Genomic DNA, 18700 nt, shown 5'->3' on the forward strand with positions numbered 1-18700 from the left:
GGATCCCAGGCAGGGGTGTTGGCTGTTACTTCTGTAATCTCAGCACTCCTGAAGCAGGAGAATCCTAAATTTGGGACCAGTCTGGATTACAGACTGAAGGGAGAGGATGAGACAGGAGAGGAGGGAAAAGAAGAGAAAGTACCCTTCTACTGGGTTTTTCAAAGGGTTGGGACATGAGAAAGGAAGACAAATAACCCACCATAAAACAACTATGTAATCGAATCAGAAAACCTATGGATCTACATTCAAGATTAGCCACCCTCTTCTCCTCTTTTCTCTTTCCAATAATCCTCCACCCCACTGACAGGTAATGAAACAGAGGCTCATCTGAGCTGCCACAGACAGACCGTATTTTCATGATCTCTTACTCTGTATCAGGGCAGAGGAGGTTGAAGACAGCACAGACTGCCCCACCTCCTGTTTGGAGGAAGGCACTAGGTGCTTCAGAATCTGTCTTGAACATAGGAGGGGTTGAGGAAGAGCATACCGAAGCCTGAAGGCTGAAGAGGCATTAGGTTTGGGGGCAAGGCTGTGGAGTCCTCATTAATGTGGCCAAGCAGAGGAAACAGACTGTGAGAAACGCCTGTCAAGAGAAGGTGAGACTTTAGCCAATCAAAAGTCACTCAGAGACTCAGGACTGAAGAAAGGGGATGTATTCATCGGGGGTGTGGGGGGGTGGGGGAGATGCTGGAAGAAGTAATGAAGAGGGGTGAGAGTCTGGGGAAATATCCAGGGGCCAGGTCATGGAAGCCTTCAGGCCCATGGGTAGGTTAGAGTCTGTCTACAGCCAAGAACAATATGAAAGAGTTCTAAAACACAGAATGGCCTGTCAAGCCTGGGTTTCAGAGATTCTTGAGGGTAGAGAGGTTAGATAGATGTTGAAGTCGTAGAAAACCTTACTAGTACAACTTGATCACATTGTATACCTGTATCACAGTATAACACCCTGAACAGCAATGTGAGGAGACTGTCTATTTCTCTGGTACTCAGAAGACTGAGGCAGGAGGATCAAGAGTTTGAGGCTAGCCAGGTGAGGTGGTGCACACCTGTAAGCCCAGGACTCGGGGACGCAGAGGCAGGTGGATCCCTGTGAGTTCGAGGCCAGCCTGGTCCACAAAGCAAGTCCAGGATATCCAGGACTACACAGAGAAACCCTGTCTCAAAAGACAAAAAACAAACAAACAAAAGAGTTTGAGGCTAGCCTGGGACACATAGTGAGATTCTGTCCCAAAAGAGATCATAATATGCCCTACAAATATGCACAATTATTATTGTGTATGTCTTAAAATTTACGGGTTTGGGGGAGACAGCAAGATGGCCCAGCAGGTAAAGTACTGTGCAAGCTTGATGACCTGAGTTCTAGCCCTAAAATCCTTAGACAGGTACAAGGAGAGAACTGGTTCCAGACAGTTGTCCTCTGACCTTCACACTCAAGTCATAGCACACACACACACACAGCACACATTACACACAAACTAATAACAACAACAATAATAATATCCCTTTAAGCATTTTTACATTCATTTACTGGGGGAGGGACTGGGTGGAGAACACATGCTACATGCTCGTGAATGCCTGAGGGGAATTTGCAGATATCCCTTCTCTTATTTCATCAGATAGGTCCCAGGGAGTTACAGGCTTGGTAAAAAGTACCTTTATCTGCTCAACTATCTTTCTGGCCTTTACTCTTTCTTTCTCACAGGGTTCCACTTCTATTTATTTATGTATTCATTCATTTATTTATTTTACAAATTTATTTTGATCTTTCCCTTCTACTAACTCTTCCTAAATCCTACCCACCCATATTTTTGTCTTTCAATCAAAAACAAAATATGAAAATCAAAACAAACAAAAACCCAATAAAACAAAATGCGCGCACGCACACACACACACACACACACACACACACACACACACACACACACACCAGTGAATTTGTTTTAACTACTCCTGAGCCTGAATGTAGAGGCCTGCCCTGTAGTGTTGATGAAAACTGATTTTCCCTTTACCAGCAGGTATCCATTGCAATCAACACCTTCTTGGTTAGGGGTGGGACTTCATGTCCACTTCCTCTTCTCAGTGCTGAGATTTTGTTTGGCTTGAACCTGTACAGATCTATGTGCTCAGGGTCACCACCTCTATGAGTTCATGTGTGTATCAGCCCTGGAATGTGGGGTGTGTGTGTGTGTGTGTGTGTGTGTGTGTGTGTTTGCGTGTGGGTGTGTGTTTTGAGATAAGACTGATCCAGGCTAGCCTGAGACTTGGAACAATCTTCCTATCTCTACCTCCTGAGTGCTGTGATTATAGGTATTAGCTACCATGATTGGCTAAAAAAATTAGAAATTTGAACTAACAAATGTAGAAGGAGACTAAGCACAAACTGTAGAGTTGGGTGTATGGATCGCTGAGAACAACATTATTGGGGCTGTGGCAGGTAGGCAGGGAATAGTGAGTCACCAGAGGCTGTGGTTCAGATGAGGAGTCTTACTGGTGACAGAATTGGGGCAGAGGTAGTGGAGATGGATAAGATGGATGGACAGGAGAGATCTACTCAGATCAACAAGACTTGTGACTGACTGCAGGGGAGTAGGAGGAGGGTGGTGACTATGATGATGCTCAGGTATCTGGCTTTCGCAACACAACAGAGATTGGTGTCACATACTAAGAGGTAAAAACTGCTTAGAGCATTTGGAGGGCAGGCCTGGGGATGAGTTTTTGTATACCAAGTTATATATGGTTGTAAGACATCCAGGAGAAGATATCCAACAGACGGTTGAGTACATACACATCCAAACTGAGGCAGACAGGTTGTGGACTTCAGGAAGGGGTTTATTTTTAACTTGGAACTCGTTTGTGTAATGGCTTGAGGGGGAGAAGCAGGAAGACAGTCAGTGGAGCCTAGGTCCTGAGGGATGGGACAGCATGCGTCCTATGTTGGACAAGGGGTTTGATGTAAGGAGGAGGAAAGCCAAGGAGTCAGCCTAGCTCATTAAAGCTTGCTTCTCTCACCCTCTTCTTGAGTCTCAGTGTCCTCAACTATAGAACAGTGAAATTATGAGGCACTTCCTCATAAATTTGTTCTGCTGATTAGATGCAATGCACACAATCTGCATGTTTGTTTGTTTGTTTGTTTTCAGGTATGTGGCTGTGTCGCATGAGATTAATATGTACCAAGCAAAATGGCAAGTCACTAACAAAGTCTGTTAGGATAAAAGGATGGCAGGGCAAACAAGAAGTGGAACAGCCTATTTAGGCAGTTTCTAATTCCCCCTTTCCCTTCTTTCTTTCCTTTTTTTTTTCTTTTTTTTTAGCATTGGCTAAAAGCTAAAAGTCAAGACAGTTGTGACCAACAGAAGTTCAACAAACTGCTGCCCACTCACACCACTAAGATTTGTATCCTTTTTTATTTATTTATTTATTTATTTATTTATTTATTTATTTATTCATTCATTCATTTATTTATTTATTTATTTATTTATTTTCTGATACAGGCTTTCTCTGTTAGCATTGATTTTACTGGACTCACTCTGTACACCAGGCTGGCATTGAACTTGTTGATCTACCTACCTCCAAAGTGCTGGGATTAAAGGCACATGCCACCACCACCCAGCTCCAAGATTTGTTTCTTTGTTTTTCAAGACCCAGTTTGGCTGTGTAATAGATTTGCCTGTCCTAGACTCTTTGTAGACCAGGCTGGTCTCAAACTCAACAGAGATCTCCCTGTCTCTGCCTCCTGAGTGCTGGGATCACAGGTGTGTGTCACTACACCCAGCTAAATATTTGTATCTTAATTAAAGAAAAATAAATAAAATTGTCAGAATAGCTCCAATTTCTGTAGTTTAATATAGAAACTTGTTTGTGTAACATTTTTTCTGATTTAAATTTTTAAGTGGATGCTATTTTTAAAAACTATTTTTTATTTATGCATTTAATTATGCATAAGTGTGTGTGCATATGCACATGCGTTTGGGTATATGCATATGTGTGAAGGTACCCTCAGAGGCCACAATATTGGATCTCCTGTAGCTGAAGTTACAAACAATTGTGAGCCACCAATAGTGAGTGCTAGGACCTAAACTCAGGTCTTCAGGAAGAGCAGCAAGTGTTCTTTGTTTTTTGTTTATATATATATACTTCTTTTATATATATATAAAAGTATATATACTTCTTTTATAAATTAAATTTTTATTTATTTATATTAATTACAGTTTATTTACTTTGTATCCCAGCTGTAGCCCCCTCTCTCATTCCCTCTCAATCCAACCCTCCCTCCCTCATCTCCTCCCTGCCCTTCTCTAAGTCCACTGATAGGGGAGGTCCTCCTCCCCTTCCTTATGACTCTAGTTTATCAGGTCTCATCAGGACTAGTTACAATGTCCTCCTCTGTGGCCTAGCAAGGCTGCTCCCCCCTCAGGGAGGGGGGAGGGGAGGCCAAAGAGCCAACCATTGAGTTCATGTCAGAGACAGTTCCTGTTCCCCTTACTAGGGTACCTACTTGGATACTGAGCTGCCATAGGCTACATCTGTGCAGGGGTTCTAGGTTTTCTCCATGCATGGTCCTTGCTTGGTTGGAGAATCTGTCTCAGAAAAGACCCCTGTGCCCAGATATATTTGGTCCTTGTGGAGCTCCTGTCCTCTCCAGGTCTTACTGACTCCCCCTTCTTTCATATGATTCCCTGCACTCTGCCCAAGGTTTGGTTATGAGTCTCAGCATCTGTTTTGCTACACTGCTAGGTAGAGTCTTTCAGAGGCCCTTTATGGTAGGCTCCTGTCCTGCTTCTTGTTTTTTCTTACTTCCAATGTCCATCCCATTTGTCTTTCTAAGTGAGGATTGATCATCTTACCCTGGGTCCTCTTTCTTGTTTAGCTTCTTTGGGTGTACAGATTTTAGTATGTTTATCCTATCTTTTAGGTCCAGTATCCACTTATAAGTAAGTATATATTGTGTGTGTCTTTCTGCTTCTGGATACCTGACTCAGGATGATCTTTTCTAGATCCCACCATTTGCATGCAAATTTCATGATTTCCTTGTTTTTAATTGCAGCAAGTGTCTTAAACCACAGACACACACACCAGATAATTAAACAAACAAACAAACAAACAAACAAACAAAAATAAATATGTAGTAAAGTCTTTTGTTCATTTCAAAGTCACATGGTTTTATTTTTGTTAAGTTATAGGACTTTATGTATGACCAATAACAGAGCTATACTACCTTTTAGTTTGAGATAGGGTGTCTCACAATGTAGTCCAGGCTGGACTGGAACTTGATATTCTTCCTGTCACAGTCTTCTGAGATTTGTGACTACAGACTGTCACACCAAGGCATGGTCCAGATATATAACTTATCAGACTATGTTTACAAATACCTTCCCCCTGGGGCTGGAGAGATGGTTCAGTAGTTAAGAGCACTGATTGTTCTTCCAAAGGACCCAGGTTCAATTCCCTGCACCCAAATGGCAGCTCACAAATGTCTGTAACTCCAAGATCTGATACTTTCACACAGACATGCAGGCAAAACACCAATGCAAAAAGAAATAAAAATAAATAATTACAAAAATACCTTCTCCCATTCTGTGTTTATCTTTCCATGACACTGTGTGTTATATGTTTGTGTATGTGAGTGTGATATCCTGTGCACATGTACATGCACAAGTGTATGGAGCCATATATGAATGTCAGTTGTCATCATCAACTGTTCTCCACATTATTTGTTCATTTGTTTGTTTGTTTGTTAGTATGTGTGAGAACCAAGTTATTCCGTGAACCTAGAACTCAGTGATTCAGCTAGATTGGTAGGCCAGCAGGCTCTAGGAACTCACTTGTCTGTGCTTCTCTGACAAGTGTACTAACAAAATAGAGGACTGCAGAACTAGGGCTAGTGTACTCACACACAGTAGAGGACTTCCGCACTAAGGCTAGTGTACTAATACAGTAGGGTCAGTAGCACTAAAGCTGAATTTTTAAATGGATGCTGGGGATCCAAATGCTTGTGCAGCAAGTTGTTTATTGACTCAGCTATCTTTCCAGCATTCAGGTTTTTTTTTTTTTTTCCTCGAGTCAGGATGGCCTCTAACTTACACTGATCCTCCTGGCTTGGCTGGGAATACAGGAATGTTGTTACCATGCCTGACCTCTTTTTCTTTTTCTTGACAATTTTCTAAAGTTTTCAGCTTGGGAGCTGGTGAGATTGCTCAGTGGGTAAAGATGCTTGCTCTCAAGCCTGATGACTAGAATTCAATCCCTAGGATCCAGTGGAAGGAAGAACAACTTTTAATTGTCTTCTGACCCCCAAGAAGTGCACACTATGGCCTGAACTTACTCCAACATTAAATGAATAAATGTGATTTTTGTTGGTTTGTTTTCTTAGATAAGATGTCTCAGAAACTGTTCTAGAACTTGCTTTGTGTATCTTGCTAACCTTGAACTCATAAATATACCTACCCCTACATCCAAAGTGCTGAGATGAAAGGTGTGAGCCTCCACACCTGGGCCTAAATAAATAAATGTAATAATTTTTAAATAAAAGTTTTAAATTTTGATAAATTTCACCTTGTTTCCTTTCATTTTTATTGTGCTTTTGTGTGAGACCTAAGATTCCATCGGCAATCAGTAACTATGTTTGTTTTTAGATTTTGTTTTCATTTTAAAATTACGTGTTTGTGCACACAATCGTAGATGACTTCAGAGGCTGAAAGAGGACCTTTAGATACCCTGGAGCTGGTATTATATGTGTTGGGAGCTATTCTGTGTTGGTGCTGGGAACTGGACTCAGTTTTGCAAGACCATTACAAGCTCTTAACTGCTGAGTCATTGCTCCAGCACCCAGTGGATAACTATTTATTGAGTACTTTCATGTGCCAGAAACTAGGGATTCCATAATTAATACAACAGACTTGATCCTTGTCTTTGTGGCAGTTGAGTCTAGTAAAAGCAGAAGAGATATTTCTCTGGTAGCTGCATGAATAACTTATCCATTGTGATTAAGCTTGGAAGAAGAGGCCTGGGGCTGGAGAGATAGCTCAGTTGGTTGAGTGTTTGCCTGGCAATGAAGGAGGCCATTGTTGTCACCCTGATCCTCAGCACTGTATCAAACCAGATGTGAACAGGAGTTCAAGGTCAAGCACAAAGTGAACTCAAGGTCACCCAGCTTGGGGTGTATACTATCATACTGAAAGGAACAGGGGGGATTGGAGGGAGCAGCAGAAAACAGCAGCAATCTCCCCCGCTGCCCAGGATTTTGTGAATGAGTAGAAAGTGTGGAGTAGTAATGGGCTGAGCAGCAGGAAAAATGGCCTCGAAGAGAGAATTTTTTTTTTTTTGTCATTGTTATTTTTCCAAGAGAGGGTTTCTCTACATAGCCCTGGCTGTCCTAGATATCACTCTGTATACCAGGGTGGTCTTGAATTCATAAAAATTTGCCTACCTCTGCCTCCTGAGTGCTGCGATTAAAGGTGTGAGCCATCACTATCTGGCAAGAGAGAACTTTTAAATGATATTTTTGAAACAAGAGGGTATCATTATAACATTATAACATTTTCTGACCAATGTACTTTGGTATATTATTCCTTCTCCTGGTGTCTTCTAGCCTCTTGATACCCCTAAATGTTCCTGATAACTTCCCCCTAGTTTCTTTTTCCACTTTCATGTTCCATGTGTCTTTTTGCTTACCCCCATTCCTTTCTTGTTCACTATTTTTCCCTCTCTTTTTGGCAGTCTTAAAATCTAGAAGAGGGACCACGTAAAGACAACCGGAGAAGAATTGAAAATGGTTGGTGAAGGGGGTGAACAAGGAAGAGATAACAGTGCTTCTGGTGCAATAGGAATCCAATTCATATGAGCAAGACTTGTGGCCCTCTGTTGGCTCATATGTTTAATCCCAGAATTTGGTAGGCAGAGACAGGAGGATCTCTGTGAGTTCAAGGCCATCCTGGTGTACTTATTAATTACAGGCCATCCAAAACTACATGAAGAGACCCAGTTTCAAACCCCACCCCCACCAAGGAGCGTGGCTCTTGAATAGGCCAGGAAGAGCTACGTGGCAGGAATTGAGTGATGGGTTGAAGCAAAAATAGGGAAGGAATGAAAGTACTTTGGGAGATAATGTAGGGTGAAGAGGTACTTTTTGGGGCTTTATCTTAGTAAATACTGGCAAAGAAAGCCATAGAACACTGTGTGGGACCAGAGAGAAGTCCATGGAAGAGGAAACTGCCAAAAAAAATAAATAAACTAAGACAAATACTTGAATTTGGCAGATGAGAGGAGTGAAGGTCTGAATGTGTGTATCACTTCAAAATTCATGTGTTGGAACCTAACCCTAACCCATACCCAATACACTGTATCCTAAGGGTATTGGTTTTAGGTGGTAGGGAGGTTTCTCGGGGAAACAACCAAGTTATGAGGGGTCAGTGCCCATGAATATTAACATCCTGTAAAACAGTCTTCACAAAAAAAGCCTGGCCCCTCCATATGTGAAGGCACACAGAAGGCATTGCATGCAGATGAGGAATGGGCCTCCAGTAGACATCAAAGCCACCTGTTTGTGCCTTGGTTTTGGACTTTTTAGCTTCTGGAATTATGAACAAGACATTTCTGTTTTGCTTTGTTGTTTCTATATTATTTACTTATTTTGGTTTTTCGAGACAAGGTTTCTCTGTGTAGCTTTGGCTGTCTTGGAACTCGCTCTGTGGACCAGGCTGGCCTCAAACTCACAAAGATCCACCTGCCTCTGCCTCCTGAGTGCTGGGATTACAGGTGTGCCACCACTGCCCGGCTTCTTATTTTTGATTGATTGATTGATTGAGTTTTTATTTTTCAGAGACAAAGTCTTCCTATAAAGTCTTGGTTGTCCTTGAATTTGTAGCTTAGCCTGGTTGTGTGTGTGTGTGTGTGTGTGTGTGTGTGAGAGAGAGAGAGAGAGAGAGAGAGAGAGAGAGAAAGAGAGAGAGAGAGACAGACAGACAGACAGACAGAGACAGAGTTTGTCAGGATCTCTTGTAGTCCAGGCTGGTCCGATCCTCCTGCCTCTACCTCCCAAGGGCTGGATTAGTGACATTTACCACCATGGCCAATTTATGTGGTATTAGGAAAGAAACCCAGGGCTTTTTACATGCTAAACAAATGTTCTACCAACTTAGCTATACCTGTTCCCTAAGTCATCCCCCTTTTATTTTTCAGTTAAGAGAGAAGAGACTTCCTGTACTGCTCAACATGGCTTTAAACTCCTGTGCTCAAAGCTTGGTCTCCCCAGTTGTTGGAAGTATTGGTTAGTGCCACTAAGCCTGATCCCATGAGCTAAATCCTGACAGAAAACAGGCATACTCATCTATTAAAATGAATGGGCAGAGGAAAGACAGGGAGACTAGAAACACTGTACATAGTATGTCAACTGGAATGGGGACATTTCCATAGATAATAGAGTTAAGAAATGAAAGGCATGTACAGCTTCATTCTTTTCATCAGATTTCAGACTGGCCTTGAACTCTCAGTTATGACTTCACTGGAAACAATATCTGACATATTTAGTATTTGTTGGACACTTAATAGAAGCTGCTTTTACAAGACTTGAACCTGACAGGTAATCAAAGGCACTGAGCATCTCAACCTTTTGCCTCCACCTCACAAGTGCTGGGATTACAGGCCTGTGCTATTGTACCTAGCTTACTTGGTTTGGGGGGTTTGGCCTGAGTCCTTGTGCATGCTACACAAGCACTCTACCACCTGAGCTATTTACTTATCCTGTTTTAAAAGCTAGACATGGTACTTCACATTTGTAATCCCAGGACACAGAAGGCAGAGGTAAAAGGTTTCCTTGAGTCTGGGGCCAGTATTGGCTGACAAAATGACTTCCAAGCCAGTCTGTGCTGAAAGATAGAGATTCTGCCTCAACACAAAACCAAGTATAAAGAAATTAAACGGGGGTGGGGGAGACGTGGTGTGCATTTATCTGTAATCCCAACACTTGTAGGTGGAGACAGGAGGATCAGGAGTTCAAGGCTAACCTTAGCTATACAAGAGTCTCTTTCAAAGTGAATAATCCCCTGAACACTATAATAGTACTAAAGGTCTATCTCAATGGTGCCGCATATGCTTCTTTCTGGAGACCCTGAGTTCCACCCCAGCACCAAAGAAAACTTTAAAAAAAAAGTAGGCGTGGTAGCACACGCCTTTAATTCCAGTACTCAGGGAGGCAGAGACAGGCAGACCTCTGTGAGTTCGAGGATAGCCTGGTCTACAGAGCATGAGCAGGACAGCAAAAGCTCTGTCCTACAGACAGAGAAGCCCTGTCTCGAACCAACCAAAAAATAAAATAATTCAAAGTCTATATGAAGAACATCACCAGGGCCACCAATGTCCCCTTTGAGGAGCAGCTATTCCTTTACGACATATGAAAAATGATCAGTAATAAACATGAACCCTGTTTCTATTCTTTCTTTCTTTTGAGGAAGGGTTTCATGTAGTTTAGCCTGGTACTGAACTCACTATACAGTCAATGATGACCTTGAACTTCGAGTCATCCTACTTCTCTTCTGCTGCTAGGATTGCAGACATGTGCTACCAGGGTAGGTTTGTTTGGTGCTGGGATTCAGACCCAGAACCTCATGCCTGCTGAGCAGGTACTCTACCAACTGAGCTACATTTCCAACCTTACGATGGACCTGTTTTTAAGTTGAGCTAATGCATGTCCTCCACAAGAGCCCTCCTGAGCTACCCTAGCAGATAATATGCTTTCACTACAAGCCCTGCCAACCCCTTTCCAGTCATGTCCCATAGATGACATCTTCTACTCCCTCTTTGTCTCTAGTATGCTACCCAATGTTGGTAGAGCCGTTTGCAATCTGAACAGCTCTTCCAGACAGAGTGAGTTGCCCCTGTATTACTGATGAGGAAACTGCAACTCAGAGAGGTGGGCACTCTACTCAAGGTCACTAACTGAGAGTCAGGATTTGAACTCAGGGTAGGCTTGGCACTTTCTAGTACACCAGAGGCCACCTATCTGTCCATCTAGAAGAAAGAAATGGAGGAGGAGGAAGCAGAAAAGCTCTAGCCAGCTACAATAGGAAAAGCTTCATGTTGCCAGGTCTGTACATGCGGCTTCTAAGTAAGCCTCATTGGAGTGCAGGGTGTTGAGCAGTGGTTCTCAACCTGTGGGTAATGACCCCTCTGAAAGGCAAACGACTTTTTTTTAACAGCGGTCCCTTATCAGATATCTAGCATATCAGATATTTACCTTACGGTTCATAACAGTAACAAAATTACAGTTATGAAGTGACAATGACATAATTTTACGGTTGGAGTGTCACCACAAAATGAGGAACTGTATTAAAGGGTCACAGCATTAGGAAGGTCAAGAGCCACTGGTGTAGAGGGAAAGAAAAGATTCAAGGCCCTGCCTCACAGGAGTCTGCCCTAGCTGAGGTGGGACTTCTTGAAGCTTGCTTTGCTTCATTTTGCTTGAGAATCCTTTGCCCTCATTTCCCAGCACAGCCATTCATCCTCCATGTGACCACCAGAGCGATTTCCTGAAATCTTATCATTTTACGTCTCCAGTTAGAGACTTTCCTTGACTCCCAAATATCTTTTGGCTAAACTCATCCATGTGCCTCTTTTAGAACAGCCTAGGAGACCCTTTGTGATCTAGACTCCCATCTGCTTTTCCAAACTTATCATTAACCACTCCCATTCTGACAAACTGACTGGCAGTTCCTGGCACTTCCTACATTCACCAAACAGCTCCCACTCATCCCCCTAGCCTTTGCTACTCTTGTCTCTGGGTTTCAAATAAGCTCCTCCCTACTTGCTTCCTCTGCACCCCTCTTCCAACCCTCTCACTTACCTGCCTCATTTTTGCTTTTAAAGGCCCTTTTTGCTTGCCCTTGTCCAGCACTAGAATTTAATTTCACATCATCTCTGTAACTGTGTTTCTCGGGGAATTTACTCTTTCTCTTGGTGTGAGCATACCAGTGTTTCTCCAAGAGCATACCAGAAATGCCAATGGCTTCATGCTAAGCACAAAACATTTTCAGCATGGGACTGTGTCCTTTGCAGCCAATCCTCAATTTTACATGGAGGAGGTAGGCTAAGCATTATCACAGTGATGAGAAAAATCCATGGGAAAGAACAGCCAACTACAGGATCAGCTATGGAAAATCACTCTGAAATCCTCCAGCTGCATTCCTTTTCTTCTTGCAAAAAGCAGGGTGGGTGCTTGTCTCAGGTCCTCAAATCTGCTAATACTTAAGATGCCAAGTTTCTTACTTTTTCTATAAGACCACTAGCATAGGTGGCCCCCTGAATGCTCAGTCCATGTCAATCTTCCCTTCGAAGCCAGCTACAGGAAGGCTCTGCCAGACCTCATAAAACCCAATTCACCTTGGCAACTGGAAATGGGGGGGGGGAGTATGGAGCGGGGACCACAGTACAATATCACTTAGCCGGTCTACATCTACAAACGGGCACAGGGATAGAGGGGGCTAAGGCCACATGCTAGTGGCACTTGACAAGATATGGGGACTGTTCTCCCTCCCCCTTCAGCCATTTCCAAAGTTTATTTATAAGAAAAAGGAAATGCCAGGTTACACTGGGGGGCCAAAATGCTTAAAGTTTAGTTCCTAGAGGCACCGGGTAGGCTAAAACAGCAGTAGGAAGGGTTGGGTCATCCTATGGATAAGAAGAAACTAATAAGTTACTACAAGAAGGTAGGGTAGCTCCCACCATACACGGGACAAAAAGGCCCATGAGTCAAAGGTAGGGAGGTCAGAATGTATGGGCTCAGTGTAGAGTTTCTAGGCTGTTCTGTAATGACTCAATTTTTCTCTGGTGTTCAAAGACTGGGCTGAGGGGGTTGGGTAGTACCATAGTCCACTGCCAAGCTATGAATGCATCCAGGGATACAGTATGTTTTCTTAAGACACTGTTCTCTGAAGCAGCATGTAGTAGTCACCAACTACTCCCCCTACCCCCCCCCCCCCCATTCAGCTGTATTGTTTCATTCATGCTGTTTAAAGATGGGAGCAGTTTTCCTCAAACTCCAACTTTCACATTAAACTTAACTTTAGAAAAAAAAATGTGGATGAGAGCCTGGTGTTGTGACTGACACATGTCTGTGATCTCAGGACTCCAGAGGCAGAGGCACAAGGGTGGATGAAAGTTTGAAGCCAGTCTGGTCTATAGAGCAAGTTCCAGGCTAGCTATCTCAGTGGAAAGGGCTTTCTACTGAGTGGTGTGTCTAGTTGGAGAACACAAATCCAGTAAATTACTGACTCCCAATGAAATATTGGACATTTAAATTTGATGGCTTTGCTTTTTCATTACCCGTGATCCTCCCCTCCAGGACAACTCTTCTAGGATAAGACATGTCCCTGAAGTCAGACCTGGATGCCAAGGCTGAGCAGGGAAACTGTTTTTACGCAGAGCCAAGGTGAAGGTCATTTCTTTGGTACATGGCTTCTGGCCATTTGCACTGAGATTGAAGCCCAGAGCCTGCCATGGATCACCTCCTTGAAGGGATATATTGGCAGCCTCTTCCCTGAAAGCGGAAGTAGGTGTATCCCCCCCAACCCCATAGTTAATAAGAAAAAAAAGACACTCAAAAACAGCTTTGTTGTGTGGAAAGAAAAACATCCAATTTAATGTGCTGAAGAACTCATCCATGATACATTAGGTCAGTTACTTGTCAGGTCTGGCCATTCTAGGAGCAGGTTGCTAGAGTCCAACTCTACCAGCACATGGAAATTTGTTAACAGCAGACCCAGACAGGCAGGTATTAGGCATTTTCTCAGCATCATACAGTCTTGAATTATTTTTCTAATGTTTCCTAATTTTCTCAGCACTTCACTCTACCTAGAAACTGGAAGCTTAACTTTCCCTCTCTCTTCCAAGGAGGATCAGGATCCTTGCCCCAAACACCCTTGCCCCAAGTCCCATATTATTGAGGCTGGGTACTTGGCTCTTCACTCTTCTGACTGTTAGCTAGCTGGAGGAGAACTGGGACAGGACTAGGGGCCAGATGTGGTTTGACCTTTGTAAGCCCAAGCTGCATAATGGAGGAGCATCTACTTGGGTGGGGTCAGGATTGAGAAAGAATGAGCTTTCTAGTCCATGTCACCTTCAACGGTTCTGGATGAAGGGGAACAGATGGTACAGATGGTGCAGAAGGCCATTGCCTTGTCCTCCGTGATTGGCTGATGCCTTCTTCTCTTCAGCTGGCTGAGCCGCCTCTTTGCAGTATGTTCCCATGGACTTGATACGGGATGCAATTGGAGTGCATTTCAGTGACCGCCCGGTGGTGGTAGTGATGGTGGTATTGGCGGTAGCGGAGGCGGCGGCGGCAGCGGTGGTGGTGGTGGTGCTGCTGCTGCTGTTATTGTTGGCATTGCAGCATGCCATCTCCCATTCTTCTGCTCCGGACAGCTCCCGCAGGCTCTGAGAAGCACTGGGACGCAGATAGTGACAAGGCCGGTGGCCAGTGTGATCGCGACGCGTGGGGTCTGCCCCCAAGGCCCCCACCAGCACCTTGATGACCATGTCATGGCCTTGCAGAGCCGCCAGGTGGAGCGGCGTAAGGCCACCGCTGCCGGAGACACTCGCATCAAATGGCAGTCCCTGGCGCTTGGCAAAATTATGCAACAGAATGAGCTCCTCGTGTTGCCCGTGCTTTGCCAGCCAGTGCAGCACGCTGTAGCCAGTGATAGGGTCATTCCGCATCAGCAAGCTGGGCTCAGCTTCCAGCAGCTCCAGCAGCACTTCAAAACGGCCCTCGGCAGCCGCCAGAATCCACGCGTGCTCCTGTGGCTCAAGGCACAATCGGCTGCCACCCTGTCCGCTTAAGTGGCAGGACCCAGGCGCGGAGGGCTCCAGCTGTTCCTCCGACAGCCACCCAGCGGGAGCCGCCCCCTGCAGCCCCAGAAGCTCCCGCCGAGCCCCCCTCCGGCGTGACCTGCTCACCCCAGTCACCGTCAGGGAGCTGTGGAACATAGGCTCCTGGGACAGGGTGGTACTGTCCTCGACGGCTTGGCCCTTGTACTTGCCAAAGCTACAGATGTCCTTCCTGTAGGAGCGGATCTGCGGAGCGCTGGGCTCCTTCAACTTGGCTGGCTCGTCCCAAGCCTTGGGCAGTGGGTTCGCGTCTCCTTGGGCCTGGGCCATGATCTTCCCAGCTGCCGCCCGGGGTGGCTCCGATGTCTAGCGTTCATTGGCCTTCCAAGGGCCCCACAGGGAGAGGAACTGGCGCTAGCGGTGGGGAAGGAAACGTCTTGAGCAACTAGACTCCGAGGGAGGGAGTCAAGAAGGGGAGGAGAAGGACTGGTGGGAGGGAGCAAGCCATGGCAGGGTGCCTTTGTGGGCGGTGGGGGGAGTGGAGGGGTGGGCAGTCCAGTCTCGTAGTACCCTGTGCTAGCCAGGCGCTTACATTCTGGGTACCACTGCACCACCAGCACAACGACCTCAAGACGCGAGGGCTCCAGTCCAAAGGTCCAGGTGAGCAGTAGCCCAGCCTCTGGCACCTCCCTGGCAAACGAGGGAGGGTGTGGGGCGGGTATGTGGTGCTCTAGTCACCCCGATTCTCAGCTTTTCCTCAGCTGCTGAGGTGAAGAGGCCCTAGGTTGCCCTTTCATCTGTGGACTGAGCTGGGATTCCAGTCACAGTCCTCAGGAGCGTGATCTTGGGGCTTCAGGGGCTATCACTGCTCCTCACCCTGTCTTTCTTCACCCTTTTTTTTTCTTTATTAATTACACTTTATTCACTTTGTATCCCCCCTGTGGTTCCCTCCCTCCTCCAGTCCCAATCCCTCCCTTCCTCCACCCTCTGCACGCATGCCCCTCCCCAAGTCCACTGATAGGGGAGGACTTCTTTTCCTTCCTTCTGATCCTAGTCAATTAGGTCTCATCAGGAGTGGCTGCGTTGTCTTCTTCTGTGGCCTGGTAATGCTGCTTCCCCCTCAGGAGGAGATAATTAAAGAGTAGGCCAATCAGTTCATATCAGAGATAGTCCCTGTTCGTATTACAATAGAAACCCACTTGGATACTGAACTTCCATGGGCTACATCTGTGCAAGGGTCTTAGGTTATCTCCATGCATAGTCCTTGGTTGGAATATCAGTCTCAGGAAAGACACCTGTGCTCAGATTTTTGGTTCTGTTGCTAAAGAAGTTAAACAGCAAAAAATCAAGTAATCCAATTAAAAAATGGGGTACAGAGCTAAACAGAGAATTCTCTGCAGAGGAATATCTAATGGCAGAGAAACACTTAAAGAAATGCTCAACCTCATTAGCCATCAGGGAAATGCAAATCAAAACGACCCTAAGATTTCACCTTGCACCCATCAGAATGGCTAAGATCAAAAATTCAAGAGACAACAAATGCTGGAGAGGTTGTGGAGAAAGGGGAACCCTCCTCCACTGCTGGTGGGAATGTAAACTTGTACAGCCAATCTGGAAAGCAATCTGGCACTTTCTCAGACAACTAGGAATAGCGCTTCCTCAGGATCCAGCTATACCACTCCTAGGCGTATATCCAAAAGATTCTCAAGTACACAATAAGGACATTTGCTCAACCATGTTTGTAGTAGCCTTATTTGTAATAGCCAGAAGCTGGAAACAGCCCAGATGCCCCTCAGTGGAGGAATGGATGCACAAATTGTGGTATATCTACACAATGGAATATTACTCAGCAATGAAAAATAAGGAAATCATGAAATTTGCAGGTAAATGGTGGGATCTGGAAAAGATCATCCTGAGTGAGCTGTCCCAGAAGCAGAAAGATGTGCACGGTATATACTCACTCATATAGACATATAATATAGGATAAACCTACTAAAATCTGTACACCTAAAGAAACTAATCAAGAAGGAGAACTCTTGCTAAAATGCTCAATTCCTATCCAGAAAGGCAAAGAGGCTGGGCATCAGAAGAAGGAGAAAAGAGAAAACAAGTCAGGAGCCTGACACAGAGGACCTCTGAAAAACTCTGCCCTGCAGACTATCAATGTCGATACTGAGACTTATGGGCAACCTTTGGGCAGAGTGCAGGGAATCTTAGGAAAGAAGTGGGAAACAGTGAGATCTGGAGAGGACAGGAACTCCATAAGGAGAGCAACAGAAACAAAAATCTTCCTTCACTCTTATCCCTTCAGGAATCTTTGTTTCTGTGTGCCTTCTACCTAAGCCTTCAGGGAGGCTGCTCTGCTGCTCCCTATGAGTCAGGCTCCCCTGCCCTGCTTTTTCTGTAACCTTGACCTTCTTTGCAACACCAGAGTAATGTTAGGGGTTCCTCTGGAGAAACCTGAGACCAGGGACTTGGTAGAAGAGGTATTCATTCCCCAGAGCCCAGTCACCAATCTCTGCCCGCCTCACTGCCTTCTCCCTTCATTACTTCTCTGGGTTGGTTTGAAAAAGCTGCAGCAGGTGAATGTGACCCAATGCCACAGATACACAGCTGTCACCTTCACAGCTTCATCCCTGATACTTCCTTAGGAAACCTGCTGATGTTCGGAAACTCATAGCTTCTAGTTTTTCAAAAAAGGTGGATAGTTAATGTTTTTATCACAACATTAGACTACTCTTAGTCTCTCGGTTTACCAACAGATGATTTGCCTTTTGCTTTATTTTTGTTTTTGTTTAGAGACACTATCTTATTTTAGTTCAGGCTGGCCTGGAACTCCAGAGGAACCGCCCTGCATCTCGTCCCAAGAGATGACAGTTCTTATATTTTGGAGACAGGGTCTCTTGTGGCCAAGGCTGTCGTGGACCTCAATATGTAACCAACTATGACGCTGGATTCCTGAGCCTCCTTTGTCCTATCTCAAGTGCTGGGAATACAGGGGTGCCATGCTGCTCCCATCCCCACCCAAGACAGTAGATTTGTTTTTGTTTTTCAAGACAGAGTTTCTCTGTGTGACCTTGGCTCTCCTGGACTCACTTCGTAGTTCAGGCTAGCCGCAAACTCACAGCTATCCACCTGCCTCTGCCTCCCTGAGTGAGCCACAGCCTGCAAGCAAGAGGGAGCCACAGAAAGCTTTTGAGCAAGGGAGGGACAAAGCTATAATTCAGATTGTGTTTGTGATTTTGGGAGAGGTATAAGCAGGAAACCAAAGTATTCAAGCCACCCAGATGAGGGTAGGAGGAGACCGAGGCCAAGCCTTTGGGTACAGTGGCACCAGTCATGGACAGGGTCACAGAGTAGCTTTTCCTCCTTGCTATTCAAATATTTAGGGCCAGCTCTAAATATCTCGAGTGTTCTTTTGTGGCAGTATATGAATTTTGACCCATTTTTTAAAAAAATATTTCCTTTGTACTAGACACTTCCATATGCTTTAAATGTGTTAACTTCTTCCCAAGGTCTAAGGAATGAAGAATCACTCCTGCTTTCAGATTGCAGACAAGTTAGACCACTTGCCCAAGGTCACCCAGCAGGAAGTAGCAGAAAATCTTTGTGACACGGTAGCCTTTGTTCTGGCACAAAGAGACTAGCATTCAAGCCAGGTTTATCTGCAGCAAATCAGTCACACAGGAAACAAATTGCAACCAAATGGCCGAGTGTGACAAGCTGACGATATCTCCCACTTGCCCTTCTCTGCTTAGACTAACTTCCTTTCTCTCTTTTAAGTTAATTCATTTATTTTGGGTTATTTTTTATATTAGGGGCTTGTATAATCCATGTTTGGCCTCAATCTCCTGATTCTCCTGCCTCCACCTCTCAAGTGGTG

At 44.8% G+C, this 18700-nt stretch overlaps 1 protein-coding gene across 1 annotated transcript; it reads right to left on the reverse strand.

Moving 5' to 3' along the window:
• Positions 1-13613: 13613 nt before the first annotated feature.
• Positions 13614-15468, reverse strand: Sowahd (sosondowah ankyrin repeat domain family member D). Its single transcript, XM_055604977.1, has 2 exons — positions 15410-15468; positions 13614-15231 (listed from the first exon to the last, which is right to left on the reverse strand). Exon 2 carries the CDS (start codon positions 15145-15147, stop codon positions 14110-14112), a length of 1038 nt encoding a protein of 345 aa, XP_055460952.1. The 5' UTR covers positions 15148-15231; positions 15410-15468; the 3' UTR covers positions 13614-14109.
• Positions 15469-18700: the final 3232 nt, after the last annotated feature.

Source organism: Psammomys obesus, unplaced genomic scaffold (genome assembly GCF_907164565.1).
Source record: "Psammomys obesus unplaced genomic scaffold, mPsaObe1.curated_primary_1811, whole genome shotgun sequence".
In the NCBI taxonomy this organism is placed as follows: domain Eukaryota; kingdom Metazoa; phylum Chordata; class Mammalia; order Rodentia; family Muridae; genus Psammomys; species Psammomys obesus.

Excerpts from the sequence above, each read along its gene's own strand:
- Sowahd (XM_055604977.1), bottom strand. The coding sequence starts at position 15,147 with ATGGCCCAGGCCCAAGGAGACGCGAACCCACTGCCCAAGGCTTGGGAC.